Source organism: Macrotis lagotis, chromosome 2 (genome assembly GCF_037893015.1).
Source record: "Macrotis lagotis isolate mMagLag1 chromosome 2, bilby.v1.9.chrom.fasta, whole genome shotgun sequence".
NCBI classification, from domain to species: Eukaryota; Metazoa; Chordata; class Mammalia; order Peramelemorphia; family Peramelidae; genus Macrotis; species Macrotis lagotis.
In genome coordinates this window covers 331,426,265-331,443,923 of record NC_133659.1, presented here as the reverse complement: position 1 = coordinate 331,443,923, position 17,659 = coordinate 331,426,265, and the positions used below count along the sequence as shown (strand labels likewise).

Genomic DNA, 17,659 nt, shown 5'->3' with positions numbered 1-17,659 from the left:
GATTGGATTAAGTATTGAAAAGTTACTGCATGACAATCGCTATTCATGGAAGAGACATTTTCAGGGCTATATAGGATCTTGCAGGCCATCTAATTCAATCCCTTATTTTTTCAGAGAAGGAAATTGAGGCTTAGGGACAGGGAAATAATTACCTGGGACCACTACAAGTCATTGGGGAGACAGGGCTTGAACATACTTTTTTTTTAATTTTTTTTTTTTTAGTTTTTGCAAGGCAATGGGGTTAAGTGGCTTGCCCAAGGCCACACAGCTAGGGAATTATTAAGTGTCTGAGACCGGATTTGAACCCAGGTACTCCTGACTCCAAGGCCAGTGCTCTATCCACTGAACCACCTAGCCACTCCTTGAACATACTCTTTACCAGCTTCATGTCAACAGTTTTCTTGCTGACCCTCAGAGTCCCAGGAACCAGTTGGGTCTCAATCTCTTCCAAGCAAGTTTCCCCTTCTGTAAAAGGAATGGCTTGAAGTTCTTATTAAAAGAACACATCAAGGGGGCAGCTAGGTGGTGCAGTGGATAGTGCACCGGCCCTGGAGTCAGGAGGACCTGGGTTCAAATCCGGCCTCAGACACTTAATAATGACTTAGCTGTGTGGTCTTGGGCAAGTCACTTAACCCCATTGTCTTGAAAAAAACAAAAAAAACTTAAAAAAGAACACATCTTGCTCTGAAAGTTCTATTATTCTATATTGGTTCTATATGATGTTCCATATTGGTTCTATATGATGCTCCATATTGGTTCTATGTACTGTTCTCTATGAGTTCTACTGTTCTATACATTCTATATTGCCCTATACAAGTTATTCCTAGTGAAATAAGAGACTGGGCCTCTGAGGGCGGGCGGGGATGTTCCCAGATTTCCCAGCAGAGGTGGGTGGCCACTCGGCCACCTGGGCATTCGAGGAGCTGTGGGCAGGGCCCGGATCCTCTGAGGCTCTAGAACCAGGTGGAGGCGGGCTGGGAGACGAGTGAACGTAAAGGTGCAGGGACAGGGCAAAGGAGGCGAGAGACACCACCCCTAACCAGAATGCTGAAAGACGAGGGGGCACAGGTTCTCCCCTTCTCAGCCTCTGGAATAAGCGTTCCCTTCCTTGTCCTCTTGGACGGGCGCCGGGATCAGCGTGTACAGAAGGAGCCCCCGAGGAGCGTCCATTTTCTGCCAGGACTGGGGCTGGCGGGAGGCAAGGGGGGGGGCATTCCTGAGGCCCCTGAATGTGCCCCGCCCCCTGTTGTGGGAAGGTGGGGAGCTCAGATGGGGCCGCGGGGGCCCTGAGGCCCCCTGGACACGGGCCACAGGGGGAGGGGAGAATGGACTGGGCAGAGGCGACCCGGTGTCATGGTGCCCTGGCCAGCAGAGTCGGGAAGCCAGGTCTTGGAGCTGCCGCTGTGTGACCCTGGCCAAGTCCTTCTCTGTGGCAGATGGAGGGGGTCGGACCCGTGGTCTCCAAGGCCCCTTCCGAGGGATCCCGACCGGCCGCGTGGAGAACCACGAGGGGGGGCCCCAAAGATGCCTGGAAGCCTCGGTCCCTTCTCTGGGGCTGAAGGCAGCCCCCAGCCCCCCCCCCCCCACTGCGTGATGGCGGGGCCCGGAAAGTGGTGAAGAGGAGCCCCCCGCCCCTCCCACGAGCGGGGTCCCCTCCCCTTTCTCGGGGCCGGCAGGGGGCCGGAGGGGCGGGGCGGGGCGGGCCGGCGCAGCCTCCCCCTCCCTCCCTCCCTGCTCCAGCGGGAGCGCAGCTCAGAGCTGCGGCTGCGGCGGCGGGAGCGGCAGCACCGGCCCCGGCCCCGGCACCCCGGCCCCCGGCCCCCCGGCCCCCGGCCCCCCGGCCGCCCCAGGAGCCGCAGCTCCAGCCGCGCGCCGGGCTTCCTCGCCGGCCCACCCCCTGCCCTCCTGTCCGGGGCCGTGCGGCCCCCCGCCGCCCGCGCCACCCTGAAGTTCCTGGCCGTGCTGCTGGCCGCGGGCATGCTGGCCTTCCTGGGGGCCATCGTCTGCATCATCGCCAGCGTGCACCCGGCGGCCAGCCCGCAGGAGGGGGCCGGGCCCCCCGGGCCCCCCGGGGCCAACGACTCGGGCGGGGGCGCGGCGGCGCCGCTGCCCCCCGGGCCCGAGCAGAGCCTGAGCGCGCTGCACGGCCCCGGCGGCTCGGCCGGGCCCCCCGGGCTGCCCGCGGCCGGCGGCGGCGGCGGGGGCGCCGGCGGGGCCGAGCTGCTGGCCGGCGCGCGGCCCCTGCAGCCCCCGCTGCTCTTCAGCCGCTTCCTCTGCACGCCGCTGGCCAGCGAGTGCCCGACGGCGGCCGACGGGGCGGCGGCGGCCGGGCCGCAGGGCCAGGACCGGGCCCGGGACCAGGACCGGGGCCGGGCGCGCGAGGAGGAGCTGCTGGCCCTGCAGAGCACGGCCGAGCAGCTGCGCCAGACCGCGCTGCAGCAGAAGGCGCGCATCCGGGCCGACCAGGAGGCCATCCGCGAGCTGACCGGCAAGCTGGGCCGCTGCGAGAGCGGCCTGCGCCTGCCCCTCCCGGAGCCGGGCCCCGACGGCCGCCAGGACACCCTCAGCGACGGCCCCGCCTGGGACTCCCCGGCCCTGGTCCGCGAGCTGGAGGAGGCGGTGCGCGCCCTCAAGGACAGGATCGAGAAGATAGAGGTGAGCCCCGGGCCGGGGGGGGGGGGGGGGGCGCTCCGGAGCTCTCCGAGGTCTAGGGGGCCCAAACCGAGCTGGGGCTGGGGAGAGGAAAGACAGAAAGAAGCCTGGGGCTGGGTGACCTTGGCCAGGTCCCCTGCTCTCGCCTAGAGCCGGGATTCGAGCTCCTCAAGCTCGGCATCCCGGGGGCTTCCCCTGCTGATTCCCTTCTGGAAGAGACAGGACTGAGTCCGTTAGGAGCCCCAAGCACAGCCTCCATCTCGCTCTGTTTGCCCTCCCCCGGGGACTAGAGGCACGGGCGCGGGGGGGGGGGGGGGGCTCTGGAGACCTGATCTGGGAGCTCGGGGCTCCTGCTGGCTCCCCGGAGGGGCCCGGCTGAGAATTCACCCTCATTGGTAAGTGAGCGAGTAAGCTCAGTGCCGCCACTACCCCTCCCTCCCCCGGGGAGAAGGAGCTGAGAGCGACAAACACTGGGCTCGGTGCCTCCAGATTCCTGCCTGTCGGCAATGCTCTCTCTTCCCATTTCTTCTCTCTCGGCGTCCAGAATGGCTTCTCGGGGGTGAGGGGGAAAGAGAGACCCTTGGGGTGAAGGAGGAACTGCCATTTATAGGGAGAGCCCTCAAGGATTGATCTCAGGAGTCAGCCTACCTCTAATAAGAGTCTTATAATCCTATGACAGATGAAGAGACACACCCACCTTGCCTTGGTCTATCACTGTGGTAGAGCAGGGAAAAAACCCCTGCACCCCTAAACTCAGCTCTGCCGCAGTCTGTGTGATCTTGAGTAAGTAATTTGCCTCTCTGGGTCTCAGTTTCCTCATCTCTATGATGTGGGCTAGGTTCTTCCCAGTTCAGGCATCCTGTAGGTTTTTGACACCTGATGTAAAGGCCTTTGGCCCCATCTTTCTTTCATTGCTAACTTCCACCCCTCCCTCATTCCTCTCCTCCTCCCTAGCCCCCAGTCTTCTCGGTTCCATCAGACCTTGTCAGTGGGTGGGTTCAAAGGTCAGGAATGGCATTTGGAGCCAGCCCTCCTGACTCTGCCACTTTGGTTACCTCAGGTAAGTCACTTGAGACATGTCACCCTGGACCTCAGTTTCCACCTTTTAAAAAATTGGAGTGGATGGCTTGTAGAGTCCCTTCCAACTTCTATGGTCCCATGATTCATTTCAACAAACTTTTAGGGCAACACAAACCTCATGCAAAGAAAGCCCTATATTGGATCTTGCCTTGGGGTTAAATAGGGGATTTGCAACGTAAGCCTCCTCTAATTCCTTACATTTTTCTAGGTAGGCAGGAGGACCGCTGAGAAATCAAAGCTTCCACATTTGGCACACATGGATTAAAGTCTTGAGTTTAATATTGAGATTGGGGGGGGGGGAGATGATTTATCCCTCTTTTACGGATCACAGTGGATAAAGCACAGGGCCTAGAGTCAGAAAGTCTTGAGTTCAGATCTGACCTCAGACACTGCTCCCTGTGGGACCCTGGGCAAAGCACTTCACCTCTGTCTGCTTCAGTTTCCTCCACAATACAATGAAGATAATAACAGCATCAGCTTCCCAGGATTGCTGGGAGGATCAAATGAAATGTTTAATTTAATTTAATTTTTAACTGCTTTGCAAATCTCAAATCCCTAAAAAAAAATGGGGGCTAGTATTATTAGTAGTAGTATTAAGTGATCTCTGTGCCCCCTTTTAATTGGGAGCACAGAAGGGCACCAAGTCCACTAGGCTGGTATTTAACACGCATTTGTTAGGTATGTACCATGCATGTGCTGCTGGTGCTGAAGATATAAAACAGAGGCCATTGTCTCTGGGAGGCTACGTTCTACTATGCCCCAGACATTGTTCAAGGTTCTAGGCATATGGTTACAAAAGAGATACAGTCTCTGCCCTCCGGGAACTTCTATTCTCCTGTGGGGATAGCTTATGTCCCCAGAAAAGTCAGGACAAAGTAATATGGAGAGTGAGGAAGAGGGCAAAGAGGAAGAGAAGGAGAGAGACAGAGAGGGAGACAGAGATACAGAGAAAGAGAGATATATACAAGAGAAACAGACACAGAGACAGAGATAGAAGACAGATAGAGAGACAGAGACACACACAGAGACAGACAGAAGAGGAAAGAGATGAGAGAGACAGAGTAGGAGACAGAAAGGAAGAGAGAGAGACTGACAGAAGAGACAGAGACAGAGACAGAGACACACAGAGACACACAGAGACAGAGACAGAGGAGAGGAGAAAGAGATGAGAGAGGACACAGAGACAGAGACAGAGAGGGACAGAGAAGAAAATAGAGAGACAGACATACAGAAACAGAAAGAGTCAAAGACAAAGTCAGAGAAGTGGGAGAGGAGCAGAAAGAGAGAAAAGCATCCCCCCCTTGGAGAATGAGGAAAGGCCTCATTCAGGAGGTAGCCCTTGGAGTGAACTTTGAAGGGACTCCATGAGGGGAGGAGAGAGAGCATTCCAGACACAGCATGGACATACCAGTGGGTACAACCTGTGCAAATCTTTCCCCCAATTGGAGCCGGTAGGGGACAGGGTTCCTGAAGCCTTCCACATTTCTACTCCGTTATGTGTAGCACTGATCTTGCCAAGGTACTGACATGAGTGGGCACCATTAAAAACTTGGATTCCTCTTTGAAAATATGAGCAGCACCCATATTTCCAGGGAAAGGAAATGGAGACAGAATAGGTTTTTTTCCTCTTCTTCTCCTGCTCCCCATTCCCCATTCCCTACAACACATGCAGCTTGCAGATGGTACTGGTGGGTTGTGCTTGGCTCTCTTAACTTCCCGGGCATCCCAAGATAATGGAGCCGGAAAGGGCTTGGCTTCAATCCCAGCCTATGCTTGGCAACACCTCCAGTTTTTGGCTTGGAAAGGCCCTCCCAGCAGGACCTGCTGCCCATGTCATGTCACTTCAGGTAAATGGTCATGGTGGACTTTGGCCAACCTTGGGCTTCCATGCTACCTCCCCATAAGAGTAGTCCTGATTTGGCTTTTCTCTCCTTCCTTCCTTCCTTCCTTCCTTCCTTCCTGGGTCCTGTCACTGATGCCCCCTGAGAGTATGAGGCAGGTGTCTTGCCCTGTCAGGTATAGGAGGAGGGAAGCATAGCAATGGGCACAAACAGGAAGTAGATAGATAGAGAAAATGCTGGAAACAATTTCTGGGCTTCATTTCTGAATGAAACTTTGGCCCCATATCTCCCTTGGTCATACCCTAGGTCCCTAAGTCCTCATAAATGTTCACATCCTCATAAAGCCTGAAAGGATCACTGAGCTGAAGAAAACTTTGGAGACCTTCTCATTTGACATAGAAGGAAATTGAGACCCAGGAGGGGAAATTATCTACCCAAGAGCATACAGGTGGCAAGTAGTAGAGACAGTATTTAAATCCAGTCTTATTTCTGGCCAGGCCAGGTTGCTTCTTGAAATATGTTTCCCTTCTTCCAGAAATAGGAAATCTGGAGATGGGGAGACTGGTCCCAGAGAAGTTCCCAGAGATCCTTGGTCTAGTGAATAGGGCTTAGAATCAGAAAGTTCTGGAGCTAAATTCTGTTTCAGAATCTCACTAGATGGGAGAGTAACTTAATCTCCCAGAGCCTCAGTTTCCTCATGTATAAAATTAAGGGATCACAGACCTCCAGCCCTAATTCTAACTCTAACTCTATGTTCCTAGGATTCTGTTGCCCTGTCTTCCAGAATTATTGTTATTAGCCATGTCTTTTCTGCCTACAAATCATTTCTGTGGACATGACCTCTAGGAGGAAAGGCAACATTGGTATATTCATTTTCCAGATGTAGAAATCGAGACACAAAGAAAAGTAACCAGGGTTAGTAAGACCCGAGCTGGGACCAGAAGTAGAAGCTGACAAGGGAGAAGGGGCTTCCTGGGAGATTTCATGGCTCTTTGTTCATTTTTGTTGTAGAGGGAATCCTGCTCAGCATCAGAGAGACTCATGCATCCTGCCTCCTCAGAGGTTTGGTGATTCTCTAATTATGACCTATGGTAAAGAAAGGATAGGTGCACCATCCCTGTCCCTCTTTGGGTGTCAGTTTCCTTCTCTGTAAAATCAGGATATTGGACTCGTGGATCTCTAAAAGCTCTTCCCAGCTTTGATAGTCCCTGTTTTAAGACCCCCCCCAATTCTGACCTTTTCTATTCTAACATCCCATTTCCAAGGCCCTTCCCAGCTCTAATATTCCCTATTCTAAGGCCTCTCCTTGCTCTAACCTTCCCTGTAGGGCAGCTAGGGGGAACACTGACCATGAAGTCAGGAGAATGGGAGTTCAAATCCAGCCTCAGACATTTGCCACTTACTAGCTGTATGACCTTGGGCAAATCCCTTCATCCTGAGCAGGGCCATCTCCAGTCATCCTGATTCATATCTGGTTACTGGACCCAGATGGTTCTGGAGGAGAAAGTGATACTGGTGACTCAGCACAGCCCCCTTCATTCCAATCTAATTCATGTGCTTATCATGACATCACCTCCTTGATGTCATGGTCTTCTTTGAGAATGAAAGGCATACAACCTTCCCTGTTCTAAGGCTCCCTCCTACCTCTGACATTCCCTATTTTAAGACTTCCCAGTTTTGACATTTCATTGTCAAGATCACAGATTTGGAACTTCGAAAGTCCAGCCCCCTCTTTTTTTACGGATAGAGAAACTGAGACTCAGAGAAATGACAAGTCTTAAATAGCAGAGTTGAGTTTTGAACCTATGTCTTCTAATTCTAAATTCAACCTTCCCCCCTATTCTGTGCTCCTTCAACAGAGTCCTAGGGTCCTCCACCCTCTGATTGTGTTTCTAACGTTCTACATTTTATGATTGCAAAAATTCCCTGCTCACCTGGCTCTCAGCCTTGAGCATGTCTTGGACAGTGTTTCCCGTGCAGCGGGATCCTGGAGGATTGGGGCCACAGGATGAATCATGAGGGTATTTCTCTCCCCTGGGCTTCCAGCACTCAAGTAAATCTGAAAATGAGCATAGCCAATAAGGGGATTTAGAGCCTTTTCTGAGGTCCTATTGATTTTACGTTGATTTGCTTTTTCAAAATTTGCTGCAAAAGGGGAGAAGAATGTTGCCAGGAAAGCAATACAACCCAGGGATTGGGCTGCACTGATGCTCACTTCATGGAATAGGATGGTACTTGTCAGAGATGCTCCTCTTGGGGATGATGATGGCGATGGATGCAGATGGAGTCTGTCAGGAGTGAGGAGGTGACAGCACAAAGTAGGAAAAGGTGGGGAATCTGGGTTTCTCCATTGACTCTCTGGGCCTCAGTTTCCCTAATTGTAAAATGAGGTGCTATGTGATCTCTAAATCTCATGAGAGGCAGTGAGGGGGTAGGTATCTCTGGACTTTCAAAAACCTGGGTTCATCTCTCACCTCTACTGCTTAGGAACTATGTGACCTTGGGAAAATAATTTATCCTCTGTGGCTTTCCTCATTTGTCAAACAAGAGGCTTAGACCAGATGATCCCCGAGGTTCTTTCTAGCTCTTGGATCCTGTCTGATGATGGTGTTCATCCTTCAAAATCTAAGAAGTGCATATCATCATATGCATGATGATATGATTTGCCCATCCTGTCTATAACAATAATATACTCGATGGGGCTTTAAAGCTGGCCAAACGCATTGTAGTTATACATTCTCTTATGTGAGCTTCACAGTGATTTTGAGAGAGTTTGGTATTAGAACTATCACTGTCCCTATTTTTCAGATGAGAAAACTGAGACCCCGGGAGGTGAGGGGACTCATTGATCACAGTGAATCTTCTCAATTCAAAGTCCAGTGCTCTGTCTACTGCACCATGTTACCATGGTCTGACCCCCCCCCAAAAAACCCACTGTCTGGCATAGTCCACTGGAGGGTTATAGCCAACAGGGAGGGGCTTGTCTACTCTCCCTTCCTCTTCCACTTCCATCATTACTTATTTTCCAAGTGAGTTCAGCAATGACTTTCCAGCGGTAGCCACAAAAGGAAATGGCAATAAATTTATCCTCATCAATTTATTGGAGGGTTGAGGATGAAGATTTGAAGAATTCATTGAGGGAAAATGACTTACAAGGGGCAGAAGTTGGAGGAAGGTGCTGAGAGTGTGTTCATAAAGTCAGTCACTTCTCCCTCTTGAGGTCTTAGTTTCCCCTCATCTAAAATAATATAATTTGGGCTTGATGACTTCTGAAATTATCTCCTGTTCAAAGACTCTGATACTCTCCTTAAAGTCTCCCAGGGACATATGGGGTGACATGTCTGAGACCTCTTTGCCCTTGTCCCAATAGCTTGTGTAGCTGTCTCTTTTTTTAGGGTTTTTTTTTTGCAAGGCAGTGGGGTCCAGTGGCTTGCCCAAGGCCACACAGCTAGGTAATTATTAAGTGTATGAGGTCACATTTGAACTCAGGTCCTCCTGACTCCACTGCGCCACCTAGCCGCCCACAGCTGTCTTTTTATGCCTCGATTCTGCCCTGTTATCATCACCACCATTCTGTCTCCCTCACCCATCCATTTATCCTGAGCTGGCAAGGTCTGGGCTTCAGGAGGCCCCATTTGTCTTCTTTTAATTACAGTTCCAAATTGAAATTGGGTGACTAGGCAGGGGAAATCAATCTGGCCCTCTCTGTTTCCCTTTTCTCCCTCCTCCTTCCCAACCTTGATTAGATTGAGGCCAGGAGCCCAGAGCTTCCAACCAGAAAAGGAAAAGGGAAGTAGAGTGGGAGATGTCGGGTCTCCTCGTCAGCTTGGGATGGTGCATTTGTGACTTGGGCAATATTGTACACTAGGAAGAAAATTAACTGGGTTGGGAGTAAGAGGACCTGAATTCAAATATCAACTTTGTCACTCACTACCTATGTGATCTTAGGCAAGTTAACTTCATTTTCTAAGGCCTCAGTTTCCTCATCTGTAAAATTAGGTTAGACTAGATGACCTCTGAGAATTCTTTCAGACCTTGATCTATGAATCTCAGATCTGAACAAAGTGCATCTCCCTAGAATTTTTGGAAAACATCAGTCTTGGATGTGAGAATACTAGCTCAATCACAACCAAACAGGTCATTTTCCCAATCTGGGCCTTAATCCTTTCCCTCTGTAAAAATAAGGGGGTTGTACTTTATGGTCTCCAAGTTTCCTCTCATCTCTGACATCCTTTGTTCCTTTGGAAGCTTGGTGATGAAAGAACCCTGGGTTGGAACTGGGAAACCTGGAGTTGGTCTCATCTGAGAAGGTTAAGAAGACTTGTGCCCCCGGACTCCTGGAGCAGTTAGGAGGGAAGAGTTTGGAAACCTGGAAGTACTTTAGGAAGCTGCTATTGGTCCTATCCTCCTTTCCCTCCCTCACTACAACCCAGTCCCAAGGGCTCTGTTTGTCTTTCTTAGAAAAGTCTCCAGTCCCAACAGTTCTGCCAGGAGAGGTCAGTGAGCACAACCTAGTAAAAAATCACAGGGCAGCCAGCCAATTGCCTAAAAGCATCCGAGAATCAACAATGCCTGTGCTGGAAGGAACCTGTATCCGGGCAGGAATCACAGGCCCACAACAAGTGGAGTGTCCTTGCCCCACTCAGACACCTCCAGTGATGGAGAGCTCACTACCTTAAGAAGCAGCCCATTGTGATCATTGACTAGGAAGTCCTGGATCTGTTGCTTGTGAGGCTTTGGACAATTAAGTTTTTCACCTTTCTTAGTCTCAGATGCTTTATCTGTAAAACAGGAATAAAAACATCTATTCTTTCTTGCCAAAGGTCTTATGTGTAAGATCATAAGATCATAGAAAGAGTTGGGAGTGGCCTTAGAACTGGGAAGGTCAGAGTTGGGAGGGGAGTGTCTTTAACTAGACAATGTCAGATCTGGGAGAGGCCTTAGAGAATATTAGGGCTGGAAGCGGCCTCAGAATATGCAGCAAAATTTCAGAGATGGGAATGGGCATAGGAGACCGATCCTAGAACACTGAGTATCAGAGCAGGAAAGTACCCTAGGGCAGAGGTGTCACACTTGCAGCTGAACCAGATGGAAATGTAATTGGGAAATGTTTAACAAAATATATAAAAATCCAGTGCAACACGGATAATGTTAATTTGAAGTTATCCAAGTCCAGATGCAGCCTGCAGGGGTCTGTTCCTATTTGAATCTGATACCACTGCCCTAGAGCATTGAATGTCGGAACTGGGGGTAGGGGGGTGAGTGGGGAGGGGAAGGGGGCCCTTAAACCAGAGCTGGTGAGATCAGAGAGGGGCCGCTATAGCTGTATCTGGCATCAGTATTAAATCCATACCAGTAAAAATCCACTTCTTATCCATGTCTCCCACTTCCATTTAAAAAAATACATTTTATTGATTCCTTTTTATTCTTAAATCGTTATCTTCCTGGAAACCCAACCTTCCCATTTCCCTCTTCCAGTCTGAGCCCTTCACTGAACAGTGAAACCATCCCATCCTGGGGAACCTCCCTCTACTGAGAGTAAGGGCTGTGGTTTCAGTATCTGACCTTAAGGACCATCAGTCACTGACGCATCACCTCCCTTTTATTTCACCCCCATTAATGTAAGCAGTGAGTGTGTATTCTTTTTTGAGTTCTATTTTTCCCTTGGCTTTAGCCCATCTTCCTGCCTCAGACTATTGGAACTAGAAAAGACCTTAAGCCAATATCTCTGTTTGTACAGAGGAGGAAACTGAAGCCCAGGGAGGGCGACTTACCCATGGTTATACACAGCAACATTATAACTCCTCCTATTTCAACAGGGTTTCAAGGCTACAAAGATTCATTTTGCAAATGAGGAACCTAAGACAGCTCAGTAAAGTAGTGTGCCTGTGGTTGCCACCTAAGACATGACAAGGTCAGGATTCAAACTCAGATCTTTTCTTTTCCAGTTATTTGATCAGAGAATTCTAGTTGGAAAGCTTTGAGGGACCTTGGCAAACATCTAGTGAACTAGGAGCCTTCAATCTTTTGCTGTATCCTGGACCCCTTGGACAGTCAGACTGGGAAGCCTGAGAGCCCCTTCCCAGAATCATGTTTGCTGCCGACATAAAGTAATAGAAAGAAAGATTAAATTTCAGTTAAGGGGAAAGCAAATTGTAAATGTTTTTCCCATCCAAGTTCACAGGTCCTCTGAAGTCTGTCCATAGTATGTGAAACCCATGTTAAAAATCCCTGATCTGGTCCAAAGTCCCTCATTTTACAAGTGGAGAAACTGAGGCTCAAAGTGACTTGGCCAGAGTTACTTGGCCAAAGTCACATGGGTAGTAAATGGAAGATCTGGGATTTGACCCATTGTCCCCAAGTACCCTAACTTCCAGCTTGGTCATACGTGGGAGAATTCAAACTTTTGAACTTTGATTTATCTGTTCATTGGTCCCTTGATAGAAAAGGGAGGAAGAGGGGAGACTGGGAGGAGGAGGAGGAGGAGGAGAAGGAGTCCAGGAAGAAGCCAAGAGAGACAGATTTTCCAATCCATTAGTAGGTGAGTGGTGAGAAAGTGTTGCATTTTTCCCTCCTCCCTTCTTCCCCATCCACCTCCTCTTATCTTTTCATAAACTCTGAGTGGGTTCTTCTGGAAGACAGTCAGTTCCTCCACCCTGGTGAGCATCAGAGTGGGATGGCAGATGGGGAAGTTGGCAGGGGGTGGGGGGGAGAGGTCTCGTGCCATGTTCCCCATGCAGATGCCAACATTCTGATCAGGGGAATGGGATCTGATGAGCTTGCCTTACTAGGCTGGTTTGGCCAAATACCTCCCACTTCCAAAAGTCCCTACCCCCCCATTCCCACCACCTCCCCAAACAAATCTCCCCAGCCCACATTGGCAGGTGGTAGGGACAAAGTGGCCATCTCCCGAACAACCAGCAGCCTTGGAAACTCTCTGCCTAGCCTACTTTGTTTCTCTCCATGAGTAGCTGATGGGGTGGTGTACTAGGGAGAGGGGAGCTTAGCTATGTGGATGCCACAAGCGAGAGGTTGTGTTTGCAGATCTCATGTGTGAGCAGACATTCTGTTAAGTCCTTGGAAGAGGAATTGGAATCATGGAGTGTTGGCAGAGATGGGAGGGACCTGGAACAGGGGATGTCAAAGTCAGGAGGGGTCTTAGAACAAGGGATGTCAAAGTCGGGAGGGGTCTTAGAACAGAGGATGTCAGGGTTGGAGGGGCCTTAGAGCAGGGGATGTCAGAGCTGGGAAGGAGCTTATAAACTGAAATGTTAGAGCTGAAAAAAACTAGATGGAATATGAAGCATTGATGCCTGAAGAGCGCTTAGAGAATGGAACCTCAGAGTTGAGCAGGACAGTAAAGCTCAAAATAGTCATTCATAAAACTCTCCTGAGGTAGAGCTGAAAGAGCCCTTGGAAGCCTCCAATCCAGTGGAATCCCCTTCCTATGTGTTCTAGTCTCTTTGGGCAGTTAAAGGGAGCCCCAGGGTTATCTTTAATAGCACTACCTGCACCAAGACTTTTGGGACATCCATGGTGATGCCACCGTGTAGGGCAGATACTATAGCAATTATTATCTCCATTTTACAGAAGAGGGAAATGAGTATCACAGGGACTTATCCAGAGTCATCCAGTGTCTCAGATCCAAGTCTTCCAGTCTCTTCAGATATCAATGCTTCATGTTCCAACCTTCTATATTCTTTTTTTTAATAAAAGAAAGATTTTATTTATTTTGAATTTTTCAATGCTCTCCCTAATCTCACTTCCCTCCCCCCACCCCCCCACAGAAAGCATTCTGTTAGTCTTTACCTTGTTTCCATGGTATACACTGATCTCCTCTGAGTGTGATGAGAGAGAAACAGTATCCTTAAGGAAGAAACATAAAGTATAAGAGATAGCAAGGTCAGACAATAAGATCTCAGGGGTTTTTTCCCCTAAATTAAAGGGAATAGTCCTTGGTCTTTGTTTAAACTCCACGGTTCTTTCTCTGGATACAGATGGGATTCTCCATCACAGAGAGCCCCAAATTGTCCCTGATTGTTGCACTGATGCAACAATCCATTAAGGTTGATCATCACCCCCATCCAACCTTCTATATTTTAAGAGTTTTTTTCAGCAAGGGGATTAGGAAGCAACAGTGAAGTTGAGTTTCTGTAGACTGAATCTGAGTTTCTAGAAAGAGTTCCAGGCAGAGGGAGCCATTTTATGGGGAATTGGCAGAGCTGCTTCTGGGATGAGAAGTAAAGTAAGGGCTCTATTAGCCATCAGCATCCAGCAAGGTTGGGTGAGGTTTCCAGATCAATGGATGCAGCAGACAGTCAGGGCCTCAAGGGGCAAATTAATAGACTTCACCAGCCCGACACATCCCCAACAGCAATGGCTGAGCCATCTCTGCACCTTTGCCAGCTGAGGTTCTGGGCTTTTCTCTGTCTGTCCTGGGGAGCTGACTAAAGTTCATAGTGATAATATTTCCAGATCAGTTTAGGCAGTGGCCAGCCTCAATTTAAAGGGGGTGGAGAGTGAGATAATCAAGTGCAAAACAAAGTAAAACCCAGGATGCAACCTAGAACAGAGTTAGGATCTCCATCTTACATCTCCATTCATTTCTCTGGGTATGAGCAGAGGAGAATAACAGTGAGTCAGGGAAAGCCTCAGCTCTGACCTTGAATCTCTCTGTGGCCTTGAAAAAGGCACACTGGGTTGCACTCTCCCCTCATAAAAGGTGTGGGGGGGGCGCGCAACTCTAAGATTCCTTTCTGATCTAAGATAGCCATTTCTAAGTTCCCTCCTAGCTCTGATATTTCATGTGGGCAGCTAAGTGGCACAGTGGATAGTGCACCAATCTTGGAGTCAGGAGGATGGGAGTTTGAATCCAGCCTCAGATACTTACTATTTGTGTGACCCTGGACAAGTCATTTAACCATAATTGTCTCACATCCAGTTGTCCTGATTCATATCTGACCACTGGATCCAGATGTTTCTGAAGGAGAAAGTGAGGCTGGTGACTTAGCGCAGGTCCCCCCCCCCCCAATCCAATTCACGTGCTTGTCCCGGCATCACCTCCCTGATGTCGTGGTCTTCTTCAAGCATGAAGGACAGCGATTATTATTATTATTATTTTTATTATTCCATGTTCTAAGGCTCCTCCCAGATCTAAAAGGTTCTGTGATTTCCTTTTTTTTTTTTTTTGCAAGGCAATGGGGTTAAGTGGCTTGCCCAAGGCCACACAGCTAGTAATAAGTGTCTGAGGTCAAATTTGAACCCAGGTACTCCTGACTCCAGGGCTGGTGCTCTATCTACTGAGCCACCTAGCCACCCCTGGTCCTGTGATTTCACACAAGCTTTAAAACCCTCTCAAGGTCCTTCTCACTACATTGGAGAAAAACATCCTTTGTTGTTAGGAGGATCCAATGAGATCCAAGCTGTGAAAGTCCTCTGATTATGATTATTCTGGCCAGTTTCTCATGCAGCCTTACTAGATAGATCTAGCTTCTTGCTTTTACTTTTTGACCTAGTTCAAAGATAGAGTGCTTGGTCCCTTCTCCCTCTCCCTTCCCATCTTCCTCTGCTGCATTCCTGCCCAGTCTTTAAAGCCTCTCCCCCAGGAAGCCTTCCTTGATTGACCCATTAGAAATAGTTTCTTCACCCTTGGTCCTCACTGAAGTATTTACCTTTTCTAATGCACTTACAAGATGAAATGGCTTTATTCCCTTATACCTGTAGGTGGATGGAAAAGAAAAAGGTCCCTTTCTCAGCTCTCTCCTTTTAGGCAATAGGGTTAAATGATTTGTCCAAGGTCACACAGCTAGTGCCAAGTTTATGAGGCTGATTTGAATTCAGATCCTCTTGACACAAGTGAAGTCATATAATCTCATAGAAAATGTCAGAAATGGGGCTGCTAGGTGGCGCAGTGGATAGAGCACCAGCCCTGGAGTCAGGAGGACCTGGGTTCAAATCCGGTCTCAGACACTTAATCATTACCTAGCTGTGTGGCCTTGGGCAAGCCACTTAACCCCGTTTGCCTTGCAAAAACCTAAAAAAAAAAATGTCAGAAACGGAAGGGACCTAAGGGCAGGAAAAAGGGATAAGCATTTATTAAGTGCCTACTATTTCCAAGGCACTGTGCTAATCCCTTTACAAATGTTATTTCAGCTGGTTTTAGAAAGGAATTCTGAGCTGGAAGATCTTTATTTTTGTTTTTAATTTATTTGTTTTCTTCCAATTATATGCAAAAGCAGTTTTCCACATTTATCCTTTTGCAGCTTTTGAATTTCACATTTTTCTACCACCCTCCCTTTCCTTTCCCCTCACCATGTTGGCAAGCAATCTGATATAGGTTGTACATGTAAATGTCCATATCAGTAATGGAAAGAGGAAGTAGAACTAAAGGGAAAAGAAAGCATGAGAAAGGAAGAAAGAAAGAAAGAAAGAAAGAAAGAAAGAAAGAAAGAAAGAAAGAAAGAAAGAAAGAAAGAAAGAAAGAAAGAAAGAAAGAAAAGAAAGAAAGAAAGAAATTTGAAAGAGGAAACCTAGTCTGTTTTGCTCTGTATTTGAACTCCATAGTTTTTTCTCTGGATGTGGATGGTATTTTCCATTACAAGTCTTCTAGAATTGTCCTTGATTGCTGAACTGCAGAGAGGAGCTGCAGGTCCATCATCATTGATCATCGCACGTTGCTGCTATTAATGTGTACAGTGTTCTGTTTCTGCTCACTTCACTCAGCCTCAATTCACACAGGTCTCAGAAGGCCTTTAAAACCTAGGAATTGCTACTGGGAGGAACCTTGGAGATGATCTGGTGACCCAGGGATTCTTAACTTCTTTTGTATCCTGGACCCCTCTGACAATCAGCCTGAGGAAGTCTGAGGATCCTTTCTCAAAACTGTGTTTTTAAATGCATAAAGTAAAATATATCAGATTACAGAAAAAAAAATCATTTATGTGAAAATACAGTTCCTGAACTATTTAGGAAAAAAGCTTGTAATTTAATGATGTATCTAGCAGAGGGTTTCAGAGCTAGAGTAATTTCAAAGTCATGGTAACAATAGCATAAAGGATATGCAGAGACATTGGCAACAGCTATAATATGACCTGAAAAGACCTATGGTTTCTATTAATGACAAGGTCTTAGCATACTTTGGGTTGTTGCTGACATTCCTAATTAGAAGAAGTGTTAAATTTCAATTAGAGTCTAGTGAAAACAAAGATGTCATTTTTTTTTTGCCATCCTGAGTGCACAGATCCCTTGAAATCCTTCCATGATTTTTTTTTTTAGGTTTTTGCAAGGCAATGGGGTTAAGTGACTTGCCCAAGGCCACACAGCTAGGTCATTATGAAGTGTCTGAGGTCAGATTTGAACTCAGGTACTCCTGACTCCAGGGCCGGTGCTCTATCCACTGCACCACCTAGCTGCCCCTAAATCTTTCCATGATTAAAGACCCCCGCTCTAAACAGACGGGCTGGGGCAAGAGAGACACACAAAGCCAAAATAGGCATCAGCCTGGATTTTCTCAGATAGGGATGCATTTTGTTGATAGGTAGATCCTTTGGTCTCAGGGAATTACCAGGGAACCAGAAACTTCCACCTCAGTTTTCCCCAGCTCAGGTGGTCAGCCACCCTTTCTCTCCCTGCCCCTACCCCAGAGATTTGGCTGCTTCTATTACCAGCATGAAACTAATAGTCATGCTAATAACTGACATTTATGTGGTACAATTTGTAACGGCAAAGTGTTATATAAATGAAAGCTATTATTAGTGGTGGCATCATGGGGCAAAATCGTGAATGAGTACTATGAGTGATGGGTAGGCAAAGGTGGGTTTCTATCTGCATTGGTGGAGAGACTCTCCTCATGGAGGATGACAGGGTCATCTGTCCCTAGGAGAAGGAACCTAGGTCATCTATTCCAAACCCCCTCATTTCTTAACAGGTAGATGACTCCTAGGGAAAGGCCAGGTGACAGACAGTTCATGAGGCCGTAGGCCCAGAGCTGACCATCCAATCCACTTATTTATTTCGCCATTGAGAAAAGAGAGTGGAAATGACCTGACTAAGGTCATACAGGGAACAAGTGTCCGAGAGAGGATTTG

The 17,659-nt window shown here is 48.5% G+C and overlaps 1 protein-coding gene across 1 annotated transcript in view; it reads left to right on the top strand.

Annotated features, from left to right (window-relative positions):
- The first annotated feature begins 1,593 nt into the window (after nucleotides 1-1,593).
- Nucleotides 1,594-17,659, top strand: part of NPTXR (neuronal pentraxin receptor) — a 41,998-nt gene continuing 25,932 nt past the window's right edge. Inside the window, exons 1-2 of the mRNA XM_074221079.1 lie at nucleotides 1,594-1,613; nucleotides 1,851-2,655. Of these exons, the coding sequence (XP_074077180.1) occupies nucleotides 1,594-1,613; nucleotides 1,851-2,655 (825 nt within the window). The remainder of the gene's footprint in view (nucleotides 1,614-1,850; nucleotides 2,656-17,659) is intronic.